This window comes from Mirounga leonina, unplaced genomic scaffold, assembly GCF_011800145.1.
Source record: "Mirounga leonina isolate KUSES-001 unplaced genomic scaffold, KU_Mleo_1.0 Mir_127, whole genome shotgun sequence".
Lineage (NCBI taxonomy): Eukaryota > Metazoa > Chordata > Mammalia > Carnivora > Phocidae > Mirounga > Mirounga leonina.
Genome location: NW_023270316.1, coordinates 73,612,612 through 73,639,247, shown reverse-complemented (window position 1 = coordinate 73,639,247; position 26,636 = coordinate 73,612,612). Strand labels below are relative to the sequence as shown.

Sequence of the window (26,636 nt, the reverse complement as noted above, 5' to 3'; positions counted from 1 at the left end):
AGGAGAGAGAGGGAAACCAACCATAAGAGACTTTTAATGATAGAGAACAAACTGAGGGTTGATGGGAGGGTTCTGGGTGGGGGATGGGCTAGATGGGTGATGGGTATTAAGGAGGACACTTGTTATGATGAGCACTGGGTATTCTATGTAAGTGACGAACCACTGAATTCTACTCCTGAAACCAATATTGTACTGTATATTAACTAGAATTTAAATAAAAATTTGAAAAGAGGAGCACCCGCATGGCTCAGTTGGCTAAGCGTCTGACTTTGGCTCAGGTCATAATCCAGGGGTTCTGGGATTAAGCCCCACATCAGGCTCCCTGCAGGGAGCCTGCTTCTCCCTCTCCCTCTGCCCCTTGCCCCCCACCACTCATTCTCTCTCTCTCTCTCTCTCACGTGCTCTCTCTCTCAAATAAAATCTAAAAAAAAATTTTTTTTTAATTTTGAAAAGAAAATATAAAGTTTCTCATCCAATACAATTCTAATCTCAAAAACAGTTTAATATATTCTTTATGTTTTGGGTAGCGTGTAAGAGAGAAAAAGTCATGCACTGTCCCTGGAGAAAGAGAATGGTAGGTAGTCACTGGAAGAGGACATGAGGGTGACTTCAGAAGTGCTGATAATGTTTCTTAATATTGGTGTTGGTTACCAGGGTATATGTAGTCTGAAAATTCACTGAGGCTTAGGCTTATATGTTAAACAAATCGGTATAGCTATGAAAACACAGAAAGTCAAAAGTTTTAGAATACAAAATCTTAGATCTACATCAACAAGGAATTTAATCAAATGAGTAGTTTTTAGAGTAATTTGTAGTGCTTACTATGTCCCTATAGGCAATATTCAAGACAAAAACAGTATAATAATAATAATAGATACCATTTATTAAGTATCTATGAAAGGCCAAAGACTATCCTAGGTCCTTTATATACATTATCTATTTTATCTTCATAACAACCCTTTTAGATATTATCCTAATTTTATAAATAACAAAATTGAAGTTAGCACTTTGAATCCTTAAAAGACTGGAAATTTGATCAATGCTACTTTTTCTTCATGTATAAAAAGAACAATATCTAGATATAATAGGTTTCATTTTAAAAGCTCATAACATGAAATTAAAAATTTTTTTAATTGCAAAACATCCATCTGTTCTAATGAGATCAGCAGGCTTCACAATTATTTCCACCCATTGACAGTGACTATATAGCCAAAATAACATACTGAAAAACTAGATTACTAATGAATTTCTCTAAAGTCTTCTGTAGCTATTCCAATTAAAATTGCAGAAATTAAAATTCAAAAAAAAAAGCACTCTAATGTTAAATTTGATTTGAAAATATCAATGTGAACTAATTTGAAAAAATTTTCCTTGCTACAGGTCCACTAAAAGAAAAGAACCTCAAAACCATGACACACCATAGCAATGAGCACACCTAGAATCCACGTCTTGGTTTCTAAATACCATTCTCCACTAAAAGGAACCAAGACACTTTACAGAAAAAACTGTTTGCAGGGCCAGGAAAAGGAAAGTACGAGAGGAACCTAGAATACTTTATGCCAGGAAGTTAATAAGTGTTCAAAGAATGATAAAAATATGACAAAGGGAAAGAAGAGCCAGCTTAATGTCCACTGGCCAGGTCGGGGGCAATTTACACATCAAAATTAGTAACAGTAGATCATAATGTATTGAACAAAATAAAAGCCCAGACTGCTTAAATAAACACACAAATAAATACATAGAAGGAAGGGAGCCTCTTTGTGGCAGGAGAATACCAAATCATACCGACAGAAAAAATGACAGTCCTAAAACTAGCCAGTGAAATGTGATGAGAAGCAGTATATATATTTTGTATCAAAAGTATCTCCCCCCAAATTAATTACAAAGTAAATACAGTAATTTGACGATGAAAGGGAAACCACAACCAAATGATCAAAGCTACCATCACCAATATTCGAACAAAATCAAGATCATAGGCCCCCTGAATAGGACACATCACTTCTGTGGTATTCCTCTTAAAAATATAATCATAAAGAATTATCACCAAACCCAAAGTAAGGAACAGTATACAAACTATTTGGCTGATACGCCGCAAAAGTGTCAAGGGCAACAAAGACCAAAAAAGGCTGAGGAACAGTTATTTTTTTTTTAAAGATTTTATTTATTTATTTGACAGAGAAAGAGAGTCAGCGAGAGAGGGAACACAAGCAGGGGGAGTGGGAGAGGGAGAAGCAGGCTTCCAGCCGAGCAGGGAGCCCGATGCAGGGCTCGATCCCAGGACACTGGGATCATGACCTGAGCCGAAGGCAGACGCTCTTAACGACTGAGCCACCCAGGCTCCCTGAGGAACAGTTATTAAAGGACACTTAAAAAAAAAAAAAAAAAAGCTAAGTAAATACACTATGATAATCTTTAATTTGATACTGAATGTTACTGGGACAACTGGCTAGATTTAAAAATGCACTACAGATTAGGTAACATTATTAATTTTCTAAATTATACTGCGTTTATGAAAGAGAACATCCTTGTTCTTGGGAAATGCATGCTGAAGAACTTAAGAGTAAAGTGACACAATTCTCCAATTTATCCTTAAATGGTTCAGATAAAATCATGTGTTTATGCGTGCCAAGCAAATTTAGCAAAACGTAAACAATCAGTGAATCTGAGTAAAGGCTATTTGGGAATTCCCTGTACCACTCTTGCAACTTCTATATATCAACAAGTCATGCAGCAGCCAGTGAGGGGCTCTCACTGGCAAAATCCAGAATAATTTAAGCATCAGAAAGAATAACTATAAATATTAAACCAACTGTAACTGACTATAAAACATTCAAAAATCCATCATGATACTCAAAAGCCAGTAAAAAAACGAGAAACTGGAAAACTCATTCGTACCACTGGTGGGGAATGACATACTGATTCCTTATTCTAAAAACTGATCATTGAAGACTTAAACATTTACTCTGCCTTTATAGGAAGAGGTATACTTCAACTCCAGATAACGAAAGAAAATTCTTTACAGAGGAATGCCTGCTAATAAGCATGGAAGGAATGACAGAAAAATACCATTTTGCAAAACCCAAAGAAATGTTTGGAACTGCCCTCATCATCAGTGCGTGCATAGGGGAAGAGGATATCAGCAAAGTGCCAAATACCTCAGATTACTTGGTAACTGCAAAGTGAAATATTTCACTTACAATGGAGAGAGCTGATGGTCTCTACTTTAATCATAGTATCAAATTCAACATCACACTTACAGACACAACTACCATCATGTTCCACATTAGATGCTGCAATATGAGGTACGTAACGTTACTCATGAAGTATCCTTGTCAAAGAATGTTTAACCTCAGTCTAATCAAGCCTTGTGGCCTAATTTCAACTTTATAAAAAATACAAGAGATAGAAGAACAAATTAAGAGATACCACAAAGAAATGTTCAGACAAATTCAGACAGGGTCATTAAATGAGACAATTTGTCCTGTCTGTTGGAAAAGTCAGGGTCAGTGAGAAAAAAAAAGAACTTAAGGGACTATTCTAGATTTAAAAAGACTACAGAGACAAAGGCAGAGCGTGAACCTTGATTGGACTGTTGTTCAGAAAAACCCACAAAAGACCACAGAAGACATTTTTAAAACAACTGGGGTGACTAGAATATGGTCTAAATACTAGACAACATTGGAAAATGGCCATTATTTTTCTTGGGTGAGAAAATGGGAGCTGTCAGGTAGAAGTATGTCATTATTTTTAGATGATCCATCAGGGTCTGCCTACTTAATCATTCCTTAGAATTCAATCCCTTCATCAAAAAGGTCTATAATTTTTTATCTAAAGGTTAATTTTTTTCTTTAGAGCCTATATAAGGAAGAGATAAATCTAAGACTACAAAGAAAAGGCTCTCAATCCCCAGGGGGGAGAGGTGCTCTGCTGTGTCAAGGGTTCCCAGTCACTGATTAGCCCCGACATCAAGTCACACTGCCACTGTGCTGATCAGACTTTCCCCAGTGTTTTCCCTTCCCCTTTCCACTCACCCTGAAACTGCCCTCAACTGTGACTGGGGATTTTCACCTGCCATAAGAAGGTAAATGTGTAGACAAGTCAAGAGAGGTACTACATTATTACAACTTGCTTTTGCTAATACAGGGAACTCATAATTTGTGATTATAAGCAGAGGCTGCCAGGAAAATGCAGGGTTCCTAGCACATACCTAAAGAGTTGAAGGGAACGAACACTTACTGAACTGGCCACCTGACATATGCGATCTTATTTACTCCTCCCAACAACCCTGAAAGCAGTGTTTTGGGACAAGCAGTTAAGTATGGTCATTACAAAGACTCTGGATCCAGACTTCAAGGACAGGATTCCCAGCTCCACCAGCTTAATTACTGTATGACACTGGGGAAATTCCTTAAGCTATTTTGTGCCTCCGTTTTCTTATCCATAAAAGACAACAAGAGTACCAACCTCAGAGTTGTTGTGCGGATTAAATGAGTTAATATGTGTAGAGGTCTTAGAATAATGTCAAGCTTGAAGTAAGGTAACTAACGGTTACACGTTTTATTTTTGCCCATTTTTCTAGATGAACTCAAAGAGTTTAAGGTCATGTGCCCAGGGCTGTAACTAAAATGGGAGAGGGGAAAACTGAACACAAGTCTGTGTCAAATGCAGAGATCCCACTCCTTCCACCTACTTCCCTTCCTCCCCAATTGTCAGGTTCTCCTCAGATAACTATACAACTATACAACTATATCCCATGAGTTTCCTTCTTGAAGAATGACAGGCAGCAAAAGACATGAAATTCTGAGCCACACTTTTTTCTCCATGTGGCAACAGCGGCCCATGTGAATGAACTCTACGCCACAACGTTGTGAACTGTGGTAGTAATCGGTGCTAAAACACACCCTGTTTGGCTAAGGAACTGAATCAAGAAAATGAATAATGAGCTCCAATCAACTGACATCAAAAAAGAATCTTTGGAAACCAATCTGTTAGCTGAAGACTTCCTGCATAACCATTTTCTCCCCAGTGTTTGTTATTCCGGTTTGGTAGCTTTTCAGAAGGAAGGGCAAATTAATAATAATGTAAACTAGCTCCCACATAGCTTCCATCAAATTACTATGTTGAAGGAGTTCATTTAGAATCTGCTCATCACAGTGAATATCATGATCCCAGATTTAGCTCCCCTGCAGTACCTGTCGCCATAAAGGGCTAGTTGTCCTAAGGTCCCTTTTAACTCCAAAACTCTATAAAAACCAAATTTCTGTTGGCAGTAGAGAAGATGAGAAACAATAAAAGTAAGTCTATCTTGGGCTCCAAAAGGTAACAGAAGAGGAGAAGATAGCAATAAATTTAAAAATGCCTGATTTAAGAGCACTAGCATTAATAATTAATCCAATTACCCACAGCCCAGTTAAAAGGCTATGTAATCATACAAATTTGTTTTAAAAATCATATTTGCTATGTATGGAAAAGACCAGAACATACAAAAACACGTTATCAATTACTAGTAATTAATTAATGGGCTATAGGTACTTTTAGTTTTTTCTTTACACATTCCTGTTCATCACATATATTCTTTTTATTATCAGTAAAACAATAAAATTTCTTATTAAGTATCCATGTAATTAATGAAAATATTGCATAGCTGTGAAAGATTCAGGGGGTGGAAAGTAGGGGGTTGAGCAGTTACAAAAAGGGGGGGGGAATCAAGCAGTTGGTTAACCACTTCCAGAAGATGTCAGCCATTATGAGATTAATGTGAAATCAGAGCTGCAGAGCTCCAATGCTGGCTTGTAAGTGAAGTTAGAGGTACTTAAACTAGTTAGTTTAAAAGATACCTAAACAAAGTAATTGCTACTCCCCTTCAAAAAGTACAGTTCCTTAAGTCCCTATCTTGTTTCTGAAAGGACTTCAGATGGCAACACCCCTTTAACCCATCTGTTATGGGCAGAACTGTGTTCCCCCAAAAGTCATTAAAGTCTGACCTCCCAGTAGCACAGGCTGTGATCTAATTTAGAAATAGGGTCTTTGCAGAAGTAATAAAGTTAAAATGAGGCCATTAAGGTAAGCCCTAATCCAATATCACTGATGTCCTTCCAAAAAGGAGAAAAGTAGACATAGACACACGCAGAGGGAAAACAATCTGAAGAGAGACTGAGAAGAGAGCCTTCTATAAACTGAGGAACATCTGAAGTTGTCAGAAGCTAGGAGAGAAACCTGTAACAGATGCTTCTCTAGTACCTTCAGAGGGGGCATAACCCTGCTGACACCCTGATCCAACTTCTGGCCCTCAAAGCTATAAGACAATACCTTTTCCTTGTTCTAAGCACTGTCTCTGGAAATTGTTACAAAGACCTATGCAACTAATACCCCATCTTATAAATTCTATGCATCTAGACACCCTCACATCCACTGCCTTTTTAAAAGAGCTGGCATGGAACAAATTTATTTGCAGAATACAGTGAAACTAACCTACAGGCACAACAACATACAACTCATGAAAAGAATTCATATTATCATTCTGTTTTAGTTTGCATCGAATTTTCTTATAAATGCCTTCTGTGAGAATGTCTGCAATATTTAACAATAATAGATTCTCAGCTGAGACAAAACAATTGTGAATTAATCTAATCATTCTGAGTTACAAAGTTGATATAGTATAACTGAAATGCCAAAATAAAAAAAGCAATACTTTCAACTGAAAGGCAGAGGCATTTAACATAAATCAGAATTTAAGAATATATAGGTCATAAACACAAAGAGACCCAGAGACACTGAGAGTCAAAGACAAGGAGAAAATCTTGAAAGCAGCAACAGAAAAAGGAGTTGTCACTTACACTGGACCACCAATAGGATTGACAGCTGACTTCTCAGCAGAAACAATGGCAAGGAGAAGGCAGTGGGCTAACATATTCAAAGTGCTCAAAGAAAAAAAACTATCAACCAAGAATACTAAATCTGGCAAAGCTTTCAAACCAACTGTGAAATAGACTTTCTTTTTTGTTTGTTTGTTTGTTTGTTTGTTTTATTCATGAGAGTCAGAGAGAGAGATAGAGAGAGGCAGCGGCAGAGGGAGAAGCAGGCTTCCCGCCTAGCAGGGAGCCCGATGCGGGACTCGATCCCAGGGAGCCGAAGGCAGACACTTAACCATCTGAGCCACCCAGGCGCTCCTGAAATAGACTTTCTTAAACCAGAAGAAAAAAAAAAAGAAAAGAAAAAGAGAGAAAGAAGAAAACTTGACAATTTTTTCCAGCAACCACACTTAACAAGAAATACTAAAGGAGGTTGTTCAGGCTGAAAGCAAGTGACCTCAGACAGGAATTCAAGCGCACATGAACCAAAAAAAAAAAAAAGAAGACTGTAATGGTAACTGTTTCACTACAAAGACCACTATAAACACATTGTTTTCCTCCTTTCCTCTCTTAACTGACTTAAAAAGCAATTACATAAGATAATATGTACATAAAGTAGTGTTGGGACTATAATATATATAAATGTAATATACTGTAATATACATATATGTATCAATAACGGGCAATGGGCTTAGGAAACAGAAATGGTAAAGTATTAATTATAATCATGTATTGATGAGTTTATAACATTAACAGATGAAATCCGTACAAAAACAATGCCACAAAAAGGGGAGAAAGAAAACAGGCGCACACAGGAGTAATTCCTCTATTTCACTGGAATTAAGTCAGAATAAATTTGAAATTGATTTGGATCATTTAAAATGCATATGGTAAAATCTAGAGCAACCACTAAAAATATATATATATGCACACAGAGTATAACATCAATAATGAAAATATGCTACATTAGAAAACATTCACTATGCAAAAGAAAGCAGTGAAGGGGGAATACAGGAGAGAAAAAAAAGACACAAGTCAGGGGAAAAAATTTATAAAATTTAAGGTAGGTGCCTTAGTCTGCTCAGGCTGCTGTAACCAGTCACCACAGACTGGGTGACTTAAGCAGCACGTACTTACTTCTCACAGTTCTGAGGCTGAAATCCCAGATGATGGCAGCACAGCTGAGTTCTGGTGAGAGCCCTCTTCCAAATGGCACACTGCTCACTCACATAGCAGAGGAGCAGTGCACTCTGGGGTGTCTTTTCTAAGGACAGTAAGCCCATTTGTGAGGGCTCCACCCTCATGAATTAATCACCTCCCAAAGGCCCCACCTTCGAATATATCACCGCCACCATTTTTTTTCCAAACTTTTATTTAAATTATACTTACTTAACATACAGTGTAAGATTGGCTTCAGGAGGAGAATTCAATGACTCATCACTTACATACAATGCCCAGTGCTCATCATCACAAGTGCCCTCCTAAATACCCACCATTTTCAACAGATGAATTCTGGGGAGACACAACATTCACTCTATAGTAGAGGTGACAGAAATGTTGTAAACCGACGCTGGTCCGAGTTGTACAACTCTGACAATATACAAAACCCACTGAATGGAGCACTTTAAATGCCCTGTTGCATCTTTACATTTCTCCTGCTAAGATTGGTGATGTGCCAACAGTTCTTGAAGTAAAAATTCACATTTCCACTCCTACTGTTGCAATAGCTAATGACCTCTTAACACCCACTTAGTGCAAAAGGCCTATGTTTACTAATCCACTCAAACTTCTTTCTAATACTTCACCACAGCCCAAACTTGATTACAAGCATATCAGGAATGAATTCCCACATTAAATATAATGCTGGCTTTATTTTTTTGAAGTTAAAGATGCATACACACTGTGCTCACAGAAAAATAATAGCACTACCGCCCTCCCAAACGACAAATGTCCGTATCATTAATCCTCAGGACCCGAGAATATGTTAGGTTACACAATGGGGGGGGAGAAATTAAGGTTACTAATCAACTGACTTTGAGACGGGAGATTATCGTGCATTTCACAAATGGGCCCAATGCAATCCCAAGGTCCTTGTTAGTGCAAGAGGTTGGCAGGAGAGTCAGGGTCAGGATGATGTGATGTGAAAAAGACTGACCCACCCTCTCTGGCTTTGTAAAACGGAGGAGCCAGCAGCCCAGGAACGAGAGTGGCCTCCAGAAGCAGGAAAAGGCAAGGAAAGAGTCTCACCTCTAGAGCCTCCGGAAGGGACCAGAGCTCTACTGACATCTTGATTTTAGCCCAGTGAGACCCATTTCAAACTTCTGACCTCCAGAACGATAGGATAAGAAGTTTATGTTGTTTTCAGCCACTAAGTTGGTGGTAATCTGTTACGTACACACAAATTTCTGGTCCACTTTAAACATTACAAACAGAAATCAATGCACTCTAACAGCCTAAAAGTGACTGTATCTGGTTAATCTAGTATTCTCAATCATATGATTAAAAATTTGAAGTTGCTTTAATAACAAGTTATTATAACAAGTACATACTAAAAAGGGGAAAAGAAAAGAAAAACTACTTTGTCTAGCACGAGTGTACAATCTCAGTCAAGGCTTATTATAGTTCAGATGCAAGAATTTTATTAGGATCCCAGGTACTTATCCACTTGTAATATCACAAAATCATATTTAGGTATGAAAAAAGTTAAACTTTATTTTAAAACTTAGCCTATTACTTTGAGAGTGCAATTATGAAAATATTCAGCATATGTAAGAAATTTACATCTACGTAGCTTTAAACATGATATGAAGAATAAATCTACATTCTCTCTAAATGTTTTCTATAATACTTTCTTCAAATACGAAAACCGATAAAAGCATTTAAAACTCTATTCTTAACCTCTAATGAAATGCTGGACCTAGGCCATTATTACCAACAGTTGCTAAAATCATTAGGTGAAAAGCTGCTGGGGAGCTGCATAATAGGAATCATGCTGACAACACCTGAACCCACCGTCAACTTCACCAGCACAAAAAGAGAAGACACGTGTACCCCCCGATGTGATGGAACCACAAGTACACATCAGTTATGATATATTCGTCTCACCACCACCCACCTACTCACTCATTCCACCCTTGCTGGGGGGGGGGGGGTAGAAAAAAACAACCAAAACAACAACAAAAAACAAGGATTCTGGATCAAGCCTCCAGATCTACCAGTTTCCAGAAATACACAGGATGGAGGGATACCACTAAAAGGATATAGTCAGCAAAATGCAGAATATGAGAAAAGCTATGCGACAATCGAATTTCTTCAATAGATAAGCTGTTATTTATAAAAGGAGTAAGAGATCCATACTTAAGAGACAGAACATCCAAATGCAATGTACGGACCCAGCTATGTAAAACCATTTGAGATAATCAGGCAATTTCAATAATAACTGGATTGAAGTATTAAGAAATTGTGAAATGGGGGGGGCAGTAAATGATACTGTGGTTGTACTGGGGGACGGGGGAATTCCACACTTACATTACTAGCAGTACAGTCCAATGGCAAAAGCACTAGATGGAATTTGGAGAGATCCCAGGCAGATTCCTAATCCCGAATCACCGATCATATAACTGTAGTCTGAAGTAAGCTATTCGTCCATTTTCTCATTTGTGAAACAGAACACTACTATCTACTGGCCCATTTCACAGATTTTACAGTTGCTGTTCAGAAAAAATAAAGTAATAATACAGTGGTCTAAAATGAAAATGATCTTGGTGAGGCTTCTCCATAGCAAGTATCTGCCATGAAAATATATTCTGCATAAGTTATTTTTACTAACGACTGACCCACAGTAACCAGGTTTTGTTGACTTTTTAAGATAAATTTTCTATGAAACCACTTCCTCTGATCCCTTTTTTGCTTAAGTTTTACATATAATAAGCTAAAAAAAAGAGGAATAGTGCCATAGCTGAAAAGGACCAAAGGTTTTTAGACTTTTCTTTCTCTGTCACTACTTTGGCGAGGAAAGGAGTGAATGTCCTATTTATGATGTCTCCCACTTTCCTTTACCCACTGCATTAACTCACTGTAGTAAAAATGAGTCCTGTAGGCTACACGTGTGATTATTAACCACATACACATGGCTTTTTTTAAACTACCAGACAACCTTCACAGGAGGTTTTTGCCTAAACCAATACAACGGAATCCACTTAACAAATCTGAGGACAAAATTACTGAAGCATTAAGCTACTTATGTCATTTTAATCACTAAACCCTTATTTGTTAGCTGTTTTTCATTCATTCATACATTCTTGCCTCCTCTCCAAAGCCCCTTCTCCACCCCCATTGTCCTTCCTGTTACCTTTCGAATCCCAGCAAGCTCCCCTCTCCAACATTCCCAAAAGCCTCCAGCTGGTCCAGGCTTTGTTCGAACTAAAGGCCAGCTTGTCTTCCATTTAAGCAACAAATCTGAAGTCTGTATCACTGCTTACCTTGCCATGGTGAGTCTGGTCTTCCCAACTAGACTTCAAGTCCTTTGAGAACAAAGACTGGTAAAGAGGTAAAGAGCTTTGCATCCCGAGTGTCTAGGACACAGCCTGACTTCATGACCATTCACAGATTCTGACTGCAGAAATGGGCCGGACTGCTCCACTGCTGTTATGGGATGAATGGGACCCCCCAATAAAGGCATCTGAAGTCCTAACCCCCAGGACCTCAGAAAGCAACCTTATTTGGATACAGGGTCTTTAGAAAGTCATCAAATTAGAGGTCACTAGAGTGGGCCCTAATCCAATGCCTGGTGTCTTTATGTAGGGGAAACGTGGACACAGAGATAAACATGTGCAGAGGGACAGCGATGGAAGAGATAGAAACATGGAAAACGCCAAGTAAAGATGAAGGCAGCGGCGGGGACGCCTGGGTGGCTCAGTCGGTTAAGCATCTGCCTTCGGTGCAGGTCATGATCCCAGGGTCCTGGGATCAAGCCCCGCATCAGGCTCCCTGCTCCACGGGGAGCATGCTTCTCCCTCTCCCTCTGCTTGTGCTCTCTCTCTTTCAAATAAATAAATAAAATCTTAAAAAAAATAAAGAAAAGATGAAGGCAGGCTACGTCTACACGCCAAAGACTGCCAGCAAACACCAGAAGCTTCAAGAAAGGCAGAGAGGATTCTGCTGACTCCTTGATTTTGGACTTCTGGCCTCCAGAACTGGGAGACAATACACTTTTGTGATTTTTAAGCCATAGAGCTTTTGGAGTTTTGTTTGGGCAGCTCTAAGAAACTGATACAATTGGGGTTTAAGAAAATGAAAATGTGCAATAGTACGGTATAAGGTCTAATATGAGAAACACTGAAAATAACGGAGAATAAAATGAGCAGTTTTGACCTAGAAGGAAGCAACCAAATGACAAAGAAAAATAGCCATTATACATGAAGTAAAAAGAGCAAGATGCAAATAAATCTGCAGATTTTGTTGGGGGTGGAAAGGTGACACACACACATCATGTTTGTACGTGCATAAGAAACGTCTAACTACACAAACACACAGACTCTCACAAGCAGTTAACTCTTGGGAAAGACTGCCTCTCCTCTTTGCAGAAGATGAATTTTTTTTTACTTCACACAGCTTCGTACTTTTTAAAATAGTAAATGGTTTAATTTTCTTAACTTATTAGAAATGCAGAATTAAAAAAAACTACTGTTTCCAAAGTAATCAGATGTCATGTTCTTTAACAACACACACTGTTAAATTAAACCTGAGTGATTTACTTCCCTTTTTTTTTTTTTTAAAGATTTTATTTATTTATTTGACAGAGAGAGACACAGCGAGAGAGGGAACACAAGCAGGGGAGCAGGAGAGGGAGAAGCAGGCTTCCCGCTAAGCAGGGAGCCCGATGTAGGGCTCGATCCCAGGACCCTGGGATCATGACCTGAGCCGAAGGCAGACGCTTAACGACTGAGCCACCCAGGCGCCCCGTGATTTACTTCCCTTTTAAATTCCTTATTTTGACAGTTCAAAAGAATTCATTAGTTACTAATCTACAAAGGCATATTTACAACTCCATTTCTAAAACTGACCTCATCGTCATATTTCAGAGTCAGTATTAAATATATTTCGTTTGTAAAAATGACAGAAGGAAAATAAGGCAACATTTACCAACCACTCCATGTCTACCAGGCGTATAATTCTGGAGGTTTTACAAAAGTTCCATCATTACATTTCACTTCTCAACTGTGCCACACCTATTCAGTCCAGCCTTCTCCCTGTTACAGTACCAAGTAACATTTAAAGAGAGCCTTGTTAACTTTGATGTCAACGAAAAACATACCCAAATATCCTTTCTTGAATAATTCATTCTAGATTTATCATCTATAAATTTACCTAAGTCCAAACTGTTTTTTCACATTTATAAGATCTCAAATTGTGAGTTTACCTAGCAACATCACCAGAAAGTAGCCACTCAATAAATGTTAGAAATCTAAATCTAGTATACAGCAATACAAGCCTTTCTCAAGAAACAAGAAAATCTCAAATACACAACCTAACCTTACACCTAGAGCAGACAGAGAAAGAACAGCAAATAAAGCCTAAATCCAGCAGAAAAGAAATAATAAAGATTAGAACAAAAATCATTGAAGCAGATATCAAAAGAACAGTAAATCAGACCAACAAAACTAGGAGCTGGTTCTTTGAAAGAATTAGTAAGATTGATAAACCCCTAGCCGACTTATCAAAAAGAGAAAGGACCCAAATATACAAAATCACAAATCAAAGAAGAAAGATCACAACCAACACCAAAGAAATACAAACAATTATAAGAACATATTATGAACTATATGTCAACAAATTAGGCACTCTGGAAGAAATGGATGCATTTCTAGAAACAAACTACCGAAACTGAAACAGGAAGAAATAGAAAACCTGAACAGATCCATAATCAGCAAAGAAATTGAAGCAGTCATCAAAAATCTCCTAACAAAGGAGTCCAGGACCAGAGGGCTTCCCAGGGGAATTCTACCAAACATTTAAAGAAGAATTAATACCTATTCTTCGGAAGCTGTTTCAAAAAAATAAAAACAGAAGGAAAATTTCCAAACTCATTCTATGAGACCAGTATTACCTTGATCCCAAAACCAGACAAATACCCGACCAAAAAGGAGAATTACAGACCAATATTTCTGATGAACATGGATGCAAAAAATTCTCACCAAGAAATCTATATCTAAGTTCTCTGGGAAAGCTGAAAATTACTGAAGTCACATTCAACTTTCCAAAGTCTGCTAAGACGATCTAAGTCATCACTAACAGAAAATGGCAAGAACATCACAACAAAGCCAGGCTGTCAGGGCTGAAATGGTCTAGCTCCAGAAGGAAGGGAGAGACAGGAGAGAATTAAAACAAGTAGGCTGGCACAGCAGGACCACGGAGTGCTGGGAGAACCAGTGACCTCAGCAAAGACGGCCATGTAGTCTTTAAGGAACAAAAACAATAAAATTACAGACAGAACAAACAAGTGACAGATTTTACTTGTTAGTTTAAAAGGGCAATCTAGCGCATCTTCAAACAAGATGACAATATTGCCAATTCGCAAGTGGGGTTACTAGGCTAAGGCTTGATTTTCACAGGGGGAGAAAAAAATCAATCAGAAGTTAAGATTACTTCCTTCAACTTTCTCTTTGTAAAACTGACAGTCAAAGTCCAGGCATCTGCTTTACCGGGCATGGGAACATGTCAGGTCTTCACTGAACTGGGTTCCCTGTGAGAGATATGTAAACCTCCTCAAATTAAAAAAAAAAAAAAAAAATGTGGTAAAACAAACAAAACTAACTAGTAAACTAAAGAAACTAGTAAAAAAAAAAAAAAGAGTGAACGGTCTTTTAAAGAAACATATGCAAATACTAACAACAAGAATAATAAATTTGCCTAGAAGAATCAAAGCACAGTATTTCTGGTTTTATTTTTAATCAATTATATCTAGTTTTGAGCCTCTAACATTTCAAAATTGTTCCAACTTTCATTCACCTTTAAAGAAATAACCCTGGCAACCATCAGTCTGAGAATATCACCCTAAGTCCATCAAATAATGAATGATGAAACACCCCATTTCTATTCCTCACCTGTTCCTAGATGAACCAAAGCTTCATCATTCAAAGCTCTAAGTTGGAAACCTTCTAAATATTATATCCTGTTTTGCAGAAACAAGAACACCCTTCTTCCCTACTCTTTCAAAACACATTTTCCTCATGCAAACTTCAATTTTTAGTATATGTGCTGCCGAAGCAAGCACCCTCATGCAAACTTCAAAGTACCAACTGCTACCCCCAAGGTACCACCGTAATCATCCTGCATGAGTACCTTCATGAAACAAATTAAACACCAGGGAATCTGTCCGACATCAGCAAAAAACTAAATAAAAACAAAAACAAAACTGTGGAACAACATTCTAGGAAAAAAGATAGTAACTTCTTCAGTTATAATGCCTGACATAATCACATACAAATCAGAATAAATGTTTTTGTCTACAGAATCTCATATTACAAACATATTTACCATTCCAAAGAACAGAAGGCTTTTATTTTACTCTCTCCTTGCCCCTTCACTGCTTAGTTTATTTGTGCTGAGATGGGCTTTTTATCAGATCCTAACTTGAAAGAATTACAAAATTTCTCTTGTCAAGGATCCCTGAAAAACCCAGGTGGACCAGTACTGAAGAAATTAACAAAATTTATTCTCCATAATTTTAGACCTTTAAAAAAATGTTACTAGAAGGGAATTACAGAAAGTTTGCTGACATCAGAAGTTAACTGCTCCCTCACAGCACAAATAATTCAGCAAATAACTTGTATGTTAATAGGAGAGCTAAACCGACAGACAGCTTATCAGGAAAAAAAAAAAAAGCAACCAAACCCCTATTAACCATAAATTTATGAATCACTAAAAAGATCTTAAAAAAAAAAAGAAGAACCTAAAACTTTGCTTCATCAATCACCTGAGCATCCTAAGATCAGGATCCTCAAAATATTCATTTTCAAATTTTGACACGACTACACTTTGTGAAAGCGAACTTGTGAGCCCTGTTGTAACTCCCGGACTATGGCACCTTAATGTGCCTTCCATCCTCTCCTTAGGAGGACAAGGAGTCCTAGTAATAATGGTCATATAATGATTTTGGGTTCTATTTTATAGCACAAAGGATGTCTACATGAATCATCTCACTTCGCATGCATCCCCTTATGCGATCTAATGGGAATGACTATGCCATTTCATAGCTGAAATCCAAGTACCAATAGGTAATGAAGTGGGACTCAAAGCTAGACACGCGCGTGCGCACGTGCGCGCGCACACACACACACACACACACACAGAAAGCTTGGAAGTTAGGGACAAAAATTCCCAAATTCTTCTTTAAAAAGGAAGGAAAAACAATTTTGTTCCAACCATGAAAGTTTCAACATATTGGCTTGTAGATACCATTATGGATTTGGGAGTCAAGAAATTCAGACGTCATCCCTAGTGAATGTGGGGATGACCTGAAGCCTATTTCTCCAATCTGTGAAAACGGGGTTAATATTACTTGAGCTTTCCTAGCCCTAAATGGATCTCCAAGACAACAGTTATGAGGAAGTATGAAGCTAAGAGAAAAAGGACTAAGTAACTTTGAAATATCTCAATCTATATAATTGGTTTTCTTAGGTATGATAATAGGATTGTATGGTTATATATGTTGTCTTTTTGTTTTAGGCAGGTTTCTTATTTAGCAATATTTTGGTTTTAATCCAATTTGATAGTCCCTTTACTATAATACAGATAAATTTAACTCATTTAAGTTTATTGTAATTAATGAAATAGGGCTTTTCCACTTTATTTTGGCTTTCTGTTGTTTTTTTTTTTTTAAATTCTGCATCTTGCTTTTTCTAGTTTCCTGCCCTCAGACTTTGAGTGATAGTTTAATTTCCTGCTGGTCTGGACACAAGAAAATTCATTTCTTGTGTGTGTATTTATCTACCCTTCATTTTTAACATGCCTATATAACTTTAAAATTTCTAATACTGGGGTTTTTCAGGGGATCAAACCTTTATCAGGTTTTAACCACCCACGGAATAGCCTTCTATTCTACCCCATCTTGTTACTGTCATCTTTAAAAAAATAATAATAATACCAGTAACTTTTAACAATCAATGTAATAAAATTACTGACATATTTTTATCAATTCCATTGTTTCATTATCCCTACAACTTTCCTCTGAACTTACATTTTCTCAGGTTAAATACATATTTTAATGATATTTTAATTAAAGTCAATGGTTGGTAAACTCTCTTGATACTTCTTCAGATCTGTCCCTTCCTCCTCTCCAGCCTAAATTCTCCCAGGATTCTTCCATGCCAAACCAGCTACAGATTTTAAAAGTAGCACATTAACCCATGACCTTTGCTCCCATCTGGAATCCCACCCCTTCTTGTCTATACAATAAATGACTTCATTTCACAAAGTTCAAATCTCCTCTTTTCTCTTAGAGAGAACCACTTTCTCTTTCTCATGTATCATTACTTATAAAAAAAAAACCATCTCCTTGCACTCATTTGTTCTATATGTCTACCCTCTTTCTCAACCTTTTTCTCATCACGACATACATAAGCAGTAGTAACTGTTGAGCCCACAAAAATATACAGATAGGAATGTTCTCACCTGGATGAGACTAGTCAAGGGATCTGGTCAATCCACATGCCTCCTGGCTGCCCAGAGGCCACCAGGATTACTTTCTCAGCACAACTCGAACCCATTCAGAACACACTAAATGGGAAGCTCTGTAAAGACCAGGGCCTATCATTGTCATCTTTGTATTCTCAGTACCCACATAAACCCTAATATAATGTAATTCTCCATTAATACTTCCTAAAAGTACTTACTGAAGAAAAGGCAGTCTCTACCAAAAAAACAAAAACAAAAAAAAACAAACAAAGCGTGTCACTATTGGCTTATAAAAAATCCTCCCCATCCTCCCCATGAAAAACACTTACTATCAGGCAGAAGACTTATTAGGTCACTAAAACACCAAAATAATCAAAGGCAACAGTCGATAACTCAGTTAAAAGATACTGTGATTTAAACCAGTATTCACAAGTAGAAAATGCATGGATGATTCCTGCACCTATGAAGCATTTCAATAAGAACATCTGTCAGCTATCACGGAAATAAACATCCACTTCTTCTAAGTTGGAAATAAATTTTTACTGGCATGCAGCCTTCGACATGTGGATTACTACAGATGGGGAGTCTAGGCAAGCTTGTACACTGCAGACACTACACAATTTTTAGAAAAAGTTAATGGTCTTTCTTACAAAGAAGCAACAGAAAAGCATAAGACATTGAACACAGAGGACTATGAAAAGCTAGAGCACCTCACTCAATTGTTTCCTATTAAATATCTTGTACTTGACACTATCACAAAATTCTTCTTGACTGAGTACTTTCGTGAAAACAAAGACTTAATAGTTTTTTTTCCAAAACAAATTATGTCTATAAACTGTGTCCCTCACCTCCTTCTAACACAAATTCTAAGCATAAGATTTTAAATGATCAAACTCTAGTTTTAGGTATTTTCAAGAACACTTTGTCTCTGGTTGCGAGTTTTCAATCCAGCAACCCATACATAACTTCATAACATCTATCATTTACCCTTTTCTTACAACACCTTAAAGCACTTTACAGATATTTAATCCTCTTCCAGCCCATGAGACAAGGAGAGAACAGGTTTTCGACAAGATATGAAAGCAGACTGGGTAACTGCATGGCAGGCCAACAAGAGATGTTATTCCAAGAAAGGACAGGGGCAGGAACAATAGGAAAACACAAAAGAAAATAAGGCCTGAAGTTGACTTTGATACACACAGCTCAAACAAACAAAAAGTTGGGTTGCTTTTTTTCTAGTATAAAAAATAAGGCAAGATTTTTCTTCTAAAAGTAGTATTCCCAACTTATCTAAACTTCTCAAACACGTTCGAGAATGTCACAAATTAGGACATTTTTATTCCCAGGTAAAAAGAATAAAATCTTTCTACAAACTATTTAAAACAGAGAAAGATCATCTTCATTCTTAGTTTATAGTATCATAATCTAATCCACTTCAAAATAAATCTGTGCTTTCAGAGGCATATAGTACTAATGAGCTGTTTCTTGTGATGAAAATGAACTGCAGTAATTGCATTTCATAAAACAAATTTCAGTTTTGCTTACTAATATTTGTTGAGCTAACATTAATCAGTAGCGCCAAAGAGTCCTTTCCACACTGAGGGAGCAAATCACTTTAGAGGGGTATGAAAGAGCCACCACCACCATTACAGAGTGATTACTATGAACCAGCTATCATTTTATCCCCATTTTACAGATAAGGAAACCATGGCACAATTAATTTGTCCAAGGTTACACTCACACCTAAGGAAACAAATGTAGACTCTGAAGAAATGGCACCAATTCAAATTCATTTTAATGGTACTGGAAAAGAAAAAATGTTGAAACATGAGTAAATAGTTACATAGAATAGCCTGTTAATGAATAAAATGGCAATTTCACTAACCTCCACTAAATGCTTTTAAAGTTAGAAATAGATATTAATTTGGACTGCAATTTTCCATGAACAAAACTGGGGAACTAGGCATAATTCATATTTAACTATATCTAAATCCATGCTCCTTATATTATCTAAAACATGACTGGACGCAACCTACTAAATGGGAGAAATATTTACAAATCACATATCTGGTAAGGGACTAATATCCAAGATATATAAAGAACTCACTCATACAGCTCAATAGTAAAAAAAAAAAAAAAAAAAAAAAAAAAAAAAATCTGATTTTTTAAATGGGAAGATCTGAATAAACATTTTTCCAAAGACACACAGATAGCCAACAGGTATATGAAAAGATACTCATCATTAATCCTCAAAGAAACGCAAATCAAAACCACAATGAGGTACGGCCTCGTACCTGTTAGAATGTATTATCAAAAAGACAAGAAATAAGTATTGGTGAGGATATGAAGAAGAGGGAACCTTTATGCACTGTTGGTGGGAATGTAAATTGGTACAACCACTATGGCAAATAGTATGGAAGTTCCTCAAAAAAAATAAAAATAGAACAACCATGATCCTGCAATTCCACTTCTGGGTATTTATCTGAAGAGAATGAAAACACTAACTCAAAGAGGTATCTGCACCCTTGTGTTCACTGCAGCATTATTTACAATAGCCAAGACATAGAAGCAACCTAAGTGTCTACTGACAGATGACTGGATAAAAGAAATTATGGTATATACACAACCATGGAATATTACTCAGCCAGAAAAAAAGAATGAAATCTTGCCATATGCAACACCATGGATGGACCTAGAGGGCATTATGCTAAGTGAAGTAAATCAGAGAAAGACAAATACCAGATGATCTCTAATATGTGGAATCTTAAAAACAAACAAACAAAAAACCCCACCAAACTCACAGATACAGAGAACAGATCGGTGGTTGCAGAGGTGCAGGGGGTGAAGGTGGTCAAAAAGTCAGAAGAAAAAAATTAATACATAAAACCTGATTAGGGGCGCCTGGGTGGCTCAGTTGGTTAAGCGACTGCCTTCGGCTCAGGTCATGATCCTGGAGTCCCGGGATTGAGTCCCGCATCAGGCTCCCTGCTCGGCAGGGAGTCTGCTTCTCCCTCTGACCCTCCTCCCTCTCATGCTCTCTGTCTCTCATTCTCTCTGTCTCAAATAAATAAATAAAATCTTAAAAAAAAAAAAAAAACCTGATTAGAGCTTCCAAAATACTGATGATATCAATAATAATTTATAAACTCTGAAGGGATCAAAGTATCAGTTTTAGATCTGGAAGGAAACAAACATACAAGAAATATTTATCAAAGTGTCCAATCTAATCCCTTTATCTCACAGATGAGAAAAATGAACTCAGAAAGTTTTAAGAGATTTTCCCATCTATATAGATCTAAATGTCAAAATGTGAACTAGAATTTATCTTCTGGTTCAACTGCTCTCTTTAATATACCATGCCGTAGGATACATAATAAAATATTAAATATTAAGTTTCTGGAATTAAGTTACTAAAAGAAAATCTAAATTAGATTTTAGGTTAGACTATCTAAATTAGACCATCTAAATCTGGAAGAATGAAGGTTTCTGGAAAGGAATTAATGCTACTAAGTGAACAAGTGCTTAAATTATCTTTCCTGAGACAGTAAAAGTTTCAGAAGAACTAGAATAAAAATTATCTCAAAGGCAGGAAGAAAGAAACTTGCAAGTAACAAAAATGGAGGTTTTCCATCTCCAGGGGCCTGGTCAAAAGCCTGAAATCAAATAAGACAACAGACATGTTGTGATCAAGTCTGGCTAAAACCGGCCACATAGATCATGGTAGGGTAAATAATTAACCTGTTCTGAGATCTATTATAAAAAGATTAGCTAGAAGCAGAAGGTAAGCAAAACCACATGATATAAAATAAAACCAGTCTTTAGACACATTCTACACACCTGAATATGGTGTTTAAAACTATACTTTTTAAGCGTATTAAAAGTTTCAAATCCCAATGGTCTTACCTTTGTGATAACTAATAAGTGCCTAAGATTAGACTAAACCCATCATCTTTTACAAAATTCCTTTTCTCCTAACTATATAACTTTATCCTCTAACGATCGATAAATAACCTGTCAACAACCTGGTAGCCTATCACTATACCTCTCGGTGTTAACTATCTTGTCATATTATCATTTTAAACATTAAACTCTCCATGCTTATCATGCAATTGTACAAATTTTAAAACTAGCAAGACAACCATTCATGGGGAAAACTGAAATGGAAAATTTTATCTAGGGTATAAGCTCAATTAAGTTTTTTTTTAAAAGACAAAATATGCTCTAGGAGGTAAAGCAGTTCTTTCCTTTTGCTTAAGAGTTTTCAAATGCTTTTTACAAAATATTTTCCAAATTTTCTATAATGAGAATGTATAATTTTTAATAACCAAAATGTACTTTAGCCAAAATCAGATTAGCAAGCTTAAATAAAACTTTTATAACTTGTTCTAAATGTTCTCTCCACTAAGCCTCCTCAAACACATGCTCAAACATTCCTTATCAGTATTTAACCATTTACATGATTAGAAAAACCCTTCTTTTTGAAATTTTCCTGTCTAGAATTAACATTTATGGTAAAAACAGCAAAAATTAGTAAAACAATGGCAACTCACTCTGAATGTTCCTATCATAGAAGTACTATTTTACTAATAAAATATTAATAAAAATTAGTTATTTTACTAATAAAAGAAATACACCCACCCTATTCCCTGAGAAGGAACAAAGCATTTTATTATTTAATACAATATTCGGACTGCATAAGAGGAGAGCAGCCTGAGCGCGTGCGCGCACACACACCCATCGCCACCCCGGGGGGCAATCAACAGGGCACAGGCTTTGAGGGTTCTTCCTCCCTTTCCTTTCTCTCTGGAGTGATAATAAATTGCACTGACCTTGCACACATCTTAACTCTTACTGAGTGACCCCATTGAGACGCAAAACAATAAGAAAAGACAAATAGCCTGCTCCACCTGTGACTTTCCTTCAAAAAGTAGTTTAAAGGTTACCGTGTGTAGGGTGCTGTGTTAGGTACAGGCTTTTAAGAAGTAAACCTGTCAGACCCACGCAGAGCTGACTTGTGGCCTTGGCCTCACCACGGTCCGACGGCTCTACCTCCCCCTGCTATGGCTGGGAGTGGGCAAGCAGCCAGGCCAGTGCCACCCCAGGACCTACCACCCTCCCTACTTCTCCTTTACCCAATCCCCCTCCTCAGCAATCTCTTCCCAACCAGGACTTCTGCAACCCGAACAGGAAGGGACATAATGGTCCCAGTTGGTGTAACAATGATTACGGACCTGCCTTCGTGTAACAGTCCATGACCCATATTATAACTTTCGAGTCCTAGGCCACCCAAAACTGCTCTACAGCTTGCACCTCAATTTCCAAACCTTGGCCCCTCTTAATATGTACCAGGCCACTTTTCCCACCATCTCATAATTATTAAGTACACTATTTAATATTAGGTAACTACTGTGAGAAATCTGAAGCCACTTGAGTGGCAAAACAAACACCATGTGACACTGAAAATATATCAGTTCACGGACAAATAACAAGAGGCATTTCGAGAGGGACCTTTGCAAATTTATTCACTGCAATCTAAAAAGAATCACTCATTTGGGTCAGGCTATAACACTAACTTAAGAAAAACTGATTTTCACATGTTCGCACAAGAGTGACCTAGAATAAGACATACCTGAAGAGATGTGTTTTTAACAGTTACTTAATCCAATTAAGGTACTGCCAATTTGCCCAGATGCCTTAAGTTGACAAATGAAAAAAATCAGGTAAACTTTACTATTTCTAAAATAAAATTCCAATTCATCATAAATATTTTCACAGATGTTGACTCCCTGAGTAGTACTATCATTCTCTTTAGATCCAACGCCTCCCCTTTACCACTCCACACACATACAGCCCCAACCTCATCCATGCTAAACAAACTCACTTCCCCCCAGACTCTGGTAGGAGAAATGAGGGACTCGGGGAAACTGCTCTCTGGTTTGCAGAAGTTAGTGATCCACCAAACTGCAGAAATAAACAACAGTCCTTCCCCTTAAGGCCTTCCCAGTCTAATGAGGAGACGAGAGAAAAATTTACAACACAGCAAGGATGATAAATGCTATTGAGATTACAAAAACTCCATGAAATTATGAGGGGGACAGAGGAGGGTGGGGATGGACAGGAGTAGGATTATCCAAGTAAGGCTACCAGCTTGAGAGACCAGGAAAAACTCACCAGACACAAAGTGAAGAGGGAGTGTTCAAAGTCTACCTAAATAGCATCTACAAAGGCATAAAGGTAAAATACTTTTACTTTTCTTGACTGTCAATTTTCTAAGATGAGTCGCAGTCTTCTTTAAAGAATAAGATTACAGATTACTTTGAGATATTCAGCATTATTTTGGGAGTGCATCAGAATTTACCCAAATATGACTAGAGACACACCCAATTCTAACACTAGTTTTCGAACAATCTTATTTGACCAGGGACTGATGTTTCCATATTCACCAACAATACACACACACCACATGCAATCAATTAATGCACTTGAGTGAAAGCCCCAGAAAGAGCTTTGGAGCCTGACATTCTTCAGATCAGAATCCCTTACTCAGAATCCCTTACTCAGCGTTTGACTTGGCAAATCTCTCCCTATTTTCCTAACCTAATTAGAACATATATATTTATTAATATGTTTACCTGAATACTGTTTGCGTCCCTCAACTAGATTGTAAACACCAGGGACTAGATTGTAAACACCAGGGACTGCCCTGATCACTACTGTTTCCCCCCAGCGGCTGAGGCTAGTCTCTCTCCCTTGCAAGGAAGGGCTAAGTATGTACCTTACATACTTGAGTGAATGAATGGTGAGTAAAGAGTAACACATCTAGTCTCTCTCCCTTAGCAAGGAAGGGCTAAGTATGTACCTTACATACTTGAGTGAATGAATGGTGAGTAAAGAGTAACACATCACTCCCGAAGCAATAGACTTTGACAACGAACTATGACCAGATAATCTGTATAGCTCAGCAATCTGGCAAGATTATCACTCTCAAAGAATTAATTATCACATTCCTTCTGAAACAGAATACGATAATAACTGGCATATCTAAAAATAATTAATCCAAATGATCCTGGGGAATCGTTTTTAATAAAGTCCCTTTAATATCAATGATTTCCTAAAATGTAAATTGTGAGAAAGAACAAACATCCATTTGGGGAAATGGATTCTTCAGTGATTCACTCTTCAACATGATTTAATACTGTAGATTTTAATCCCACCTGACTTCAGCCATTTTTTGTACTGTTCCTCAGCGTGCAGTATAGAATCTGCCTCTAAAGCATCCTTCCAATCTGATTCACCACTCCTTAAAAAAAGGTATATAAAATGTACTACCCTTAAATCGAAGATTGCTCGGGGATCTCCTTATGCAATCGGGTGCACAAAAAGAGCCAGTAAGACAGAGCAGAAGGAAAGATTTCAGAAATCTTTAATAACATAATCACTAGGCCCACACTGCAAAGAATAACTTTTCTTCTGCGAAGGTTCACAATTATGATCCCTAGATGTAAGCTCATAAGGAGCTAACGAAACGAATTTGCCCCATCCTGTGGAAAACTGTGGCCCTTCTGGCCAATCACGAAAACACCAAGATTTAAACGCACCCACGTTTTGCTGTAATTAATTCGGGACTTTGCAACAGGCATTAGCACTTTTCCCTTAAGGTCTATTTAAATGCCCCAACGGAACGCCAACAACAACCCTCACAGTCCCTGCACAGAAATACTTCCAGCCACACACAGATGTGTCTGATGTATTAAAGTAAACAATCGACGGGGAAGCTTAAGCTGTTTTCAAGATTAGCGTGGATTCGTAAAGACAAGACTGCCACCTGGACACATGGTTGGAAAACGGAGAGCTCGTTGCTCAGGAAGAGTAGAAAATGGGAAATTTTTAAACAGCACTTATTTAAAGTTTCCACCTTCACACACACCCCCTTCTCCTAAGCACCGGGTGGGGGCCTCGGCCTCGCCAGAGGCGCGCGGAGGAAATCTGCACTTGACTTCCGTCCTCTCCCGGCAGGAATGAGACCCTGCCTTCCTGCCGGCGGACCCCCCACCCCCGCTCAGGGCCACCTCCCCGCTCCGCGCACCGCCAGACGGAAATGGAGAGGCGCTGCTCCGCGTCCTTCCACCTCCGACCCCAGCCGGGGGCCGCGCGCCGGCCAGCGCGCCCACAGCCCGGGGTGCGCCTCGCCGCTCCGCCCCGGCGCCGCAGGAAGACTCGGACAGTTGAGCCCGGGGGAGCTGACGATCGGTGCCCGCGCCCCGCCGCGTCCGGCACGGTCGCCCCCGCGCCGGCCACCCTTGCGCCGCCCCGGCTCGCCGGGTGCCTCCCCGCTTCCCGGGGAGAGCTGAGCCCCCGCGCTCCCCGCCGGCCGCCGTCCAACCGCCCCCGCCCGGGCCGCGGGCCCCCGCGCTAGGCCCCGCGGGCCGCCCGGGCGAGGGGCGGGGACAAGGGCCGAGCCGACAGCGCCCGCCCGCGGGGGTCCCGGGGCCGCCCCCGCCGCCCTCGCCGCACCTACCATGGTACAGATGGAGGCGAATTTGGAGACTGTCATTAGGATTTCCATCCGCCCAACGCCATCTTCCACCCAATCACAGCAGCGGCAGCCGCGGGCGGGGGAGGAGAGGAGCCGGGCCGCCCGCTCGCACCGCAGCCCGCGGGCGGACCCCGAGCCGCCGCGGACCCACGCACGGAGCCTGCTCTGCAGCCGCTGCCGTCCTCGCCGCCGGCGCTCCGGCACTCCCCGCCTCGGGCCCCAGTCCCCGCCTGCCGCTCGCCCGCCCGCCCCCGGCTCCTCCCCGGCGCAGGGCGCAGCCGCTGCCTCGGGGCCCGCGCCTGCCCGCGAAGCCGCCCGCCTGTACACCCCGCCCTGCGCGCTGGCGAGCGGGCTCTGCCGAGGCCCTAATGCCCGGCCTGCGCGGCAGCTGCGCGGCCCAGCGGCGCGCCCCGCCCACCCGCCGCGCGGCCCCGCCCACTCCTCCTCGCACGACTCTTCGGCCCCGGAGCGCGCGAGCAGGGAAACTCCGGCGCGGCCCCACCCCGCGCTCGGCCGGACCCCGCCTCCCGCCCGCGTCCCTCGCGGTCCTAGAGCCCGAGTGCCGGCTGAGC

The 26,636-nt window shown here is 39.3% G+C and overlaps 1 protein-coding gene across 3 annotated transcripts in view; it reads right to left on the bottom strand.

Annotated features, from left to right (window-relative positions):
• The window catches only part of USP12 (ubiquitin specific peptidase 12), a 92,939-nt gene extending 66,654 nt beyond the window's left edge, over nt 1-26,285 (bottom strand). For 2 of the 3 annotated variants that reach the window (XM_035003651.1, XM_035003653.1), the window contains exon 1: nt 26,047-26,285. In XM_035003651.1, the coding sequence (XP_034859542.1) occupies nt 26,047-26,094 (48 nt within the window). In that variant the 5' untranslated portion in view covers nt 26,095-26,285. Of the gene's footprint in view, nt 1-7,988; nt 11,804-26,046 lie in introns of those variants that run through there. The other variant, XM_035003654.1, reaches the window with a different exon arrangement.
• Between the last annotated feature and the right edge of the window lie 351 nt (nt 26,286-26,636).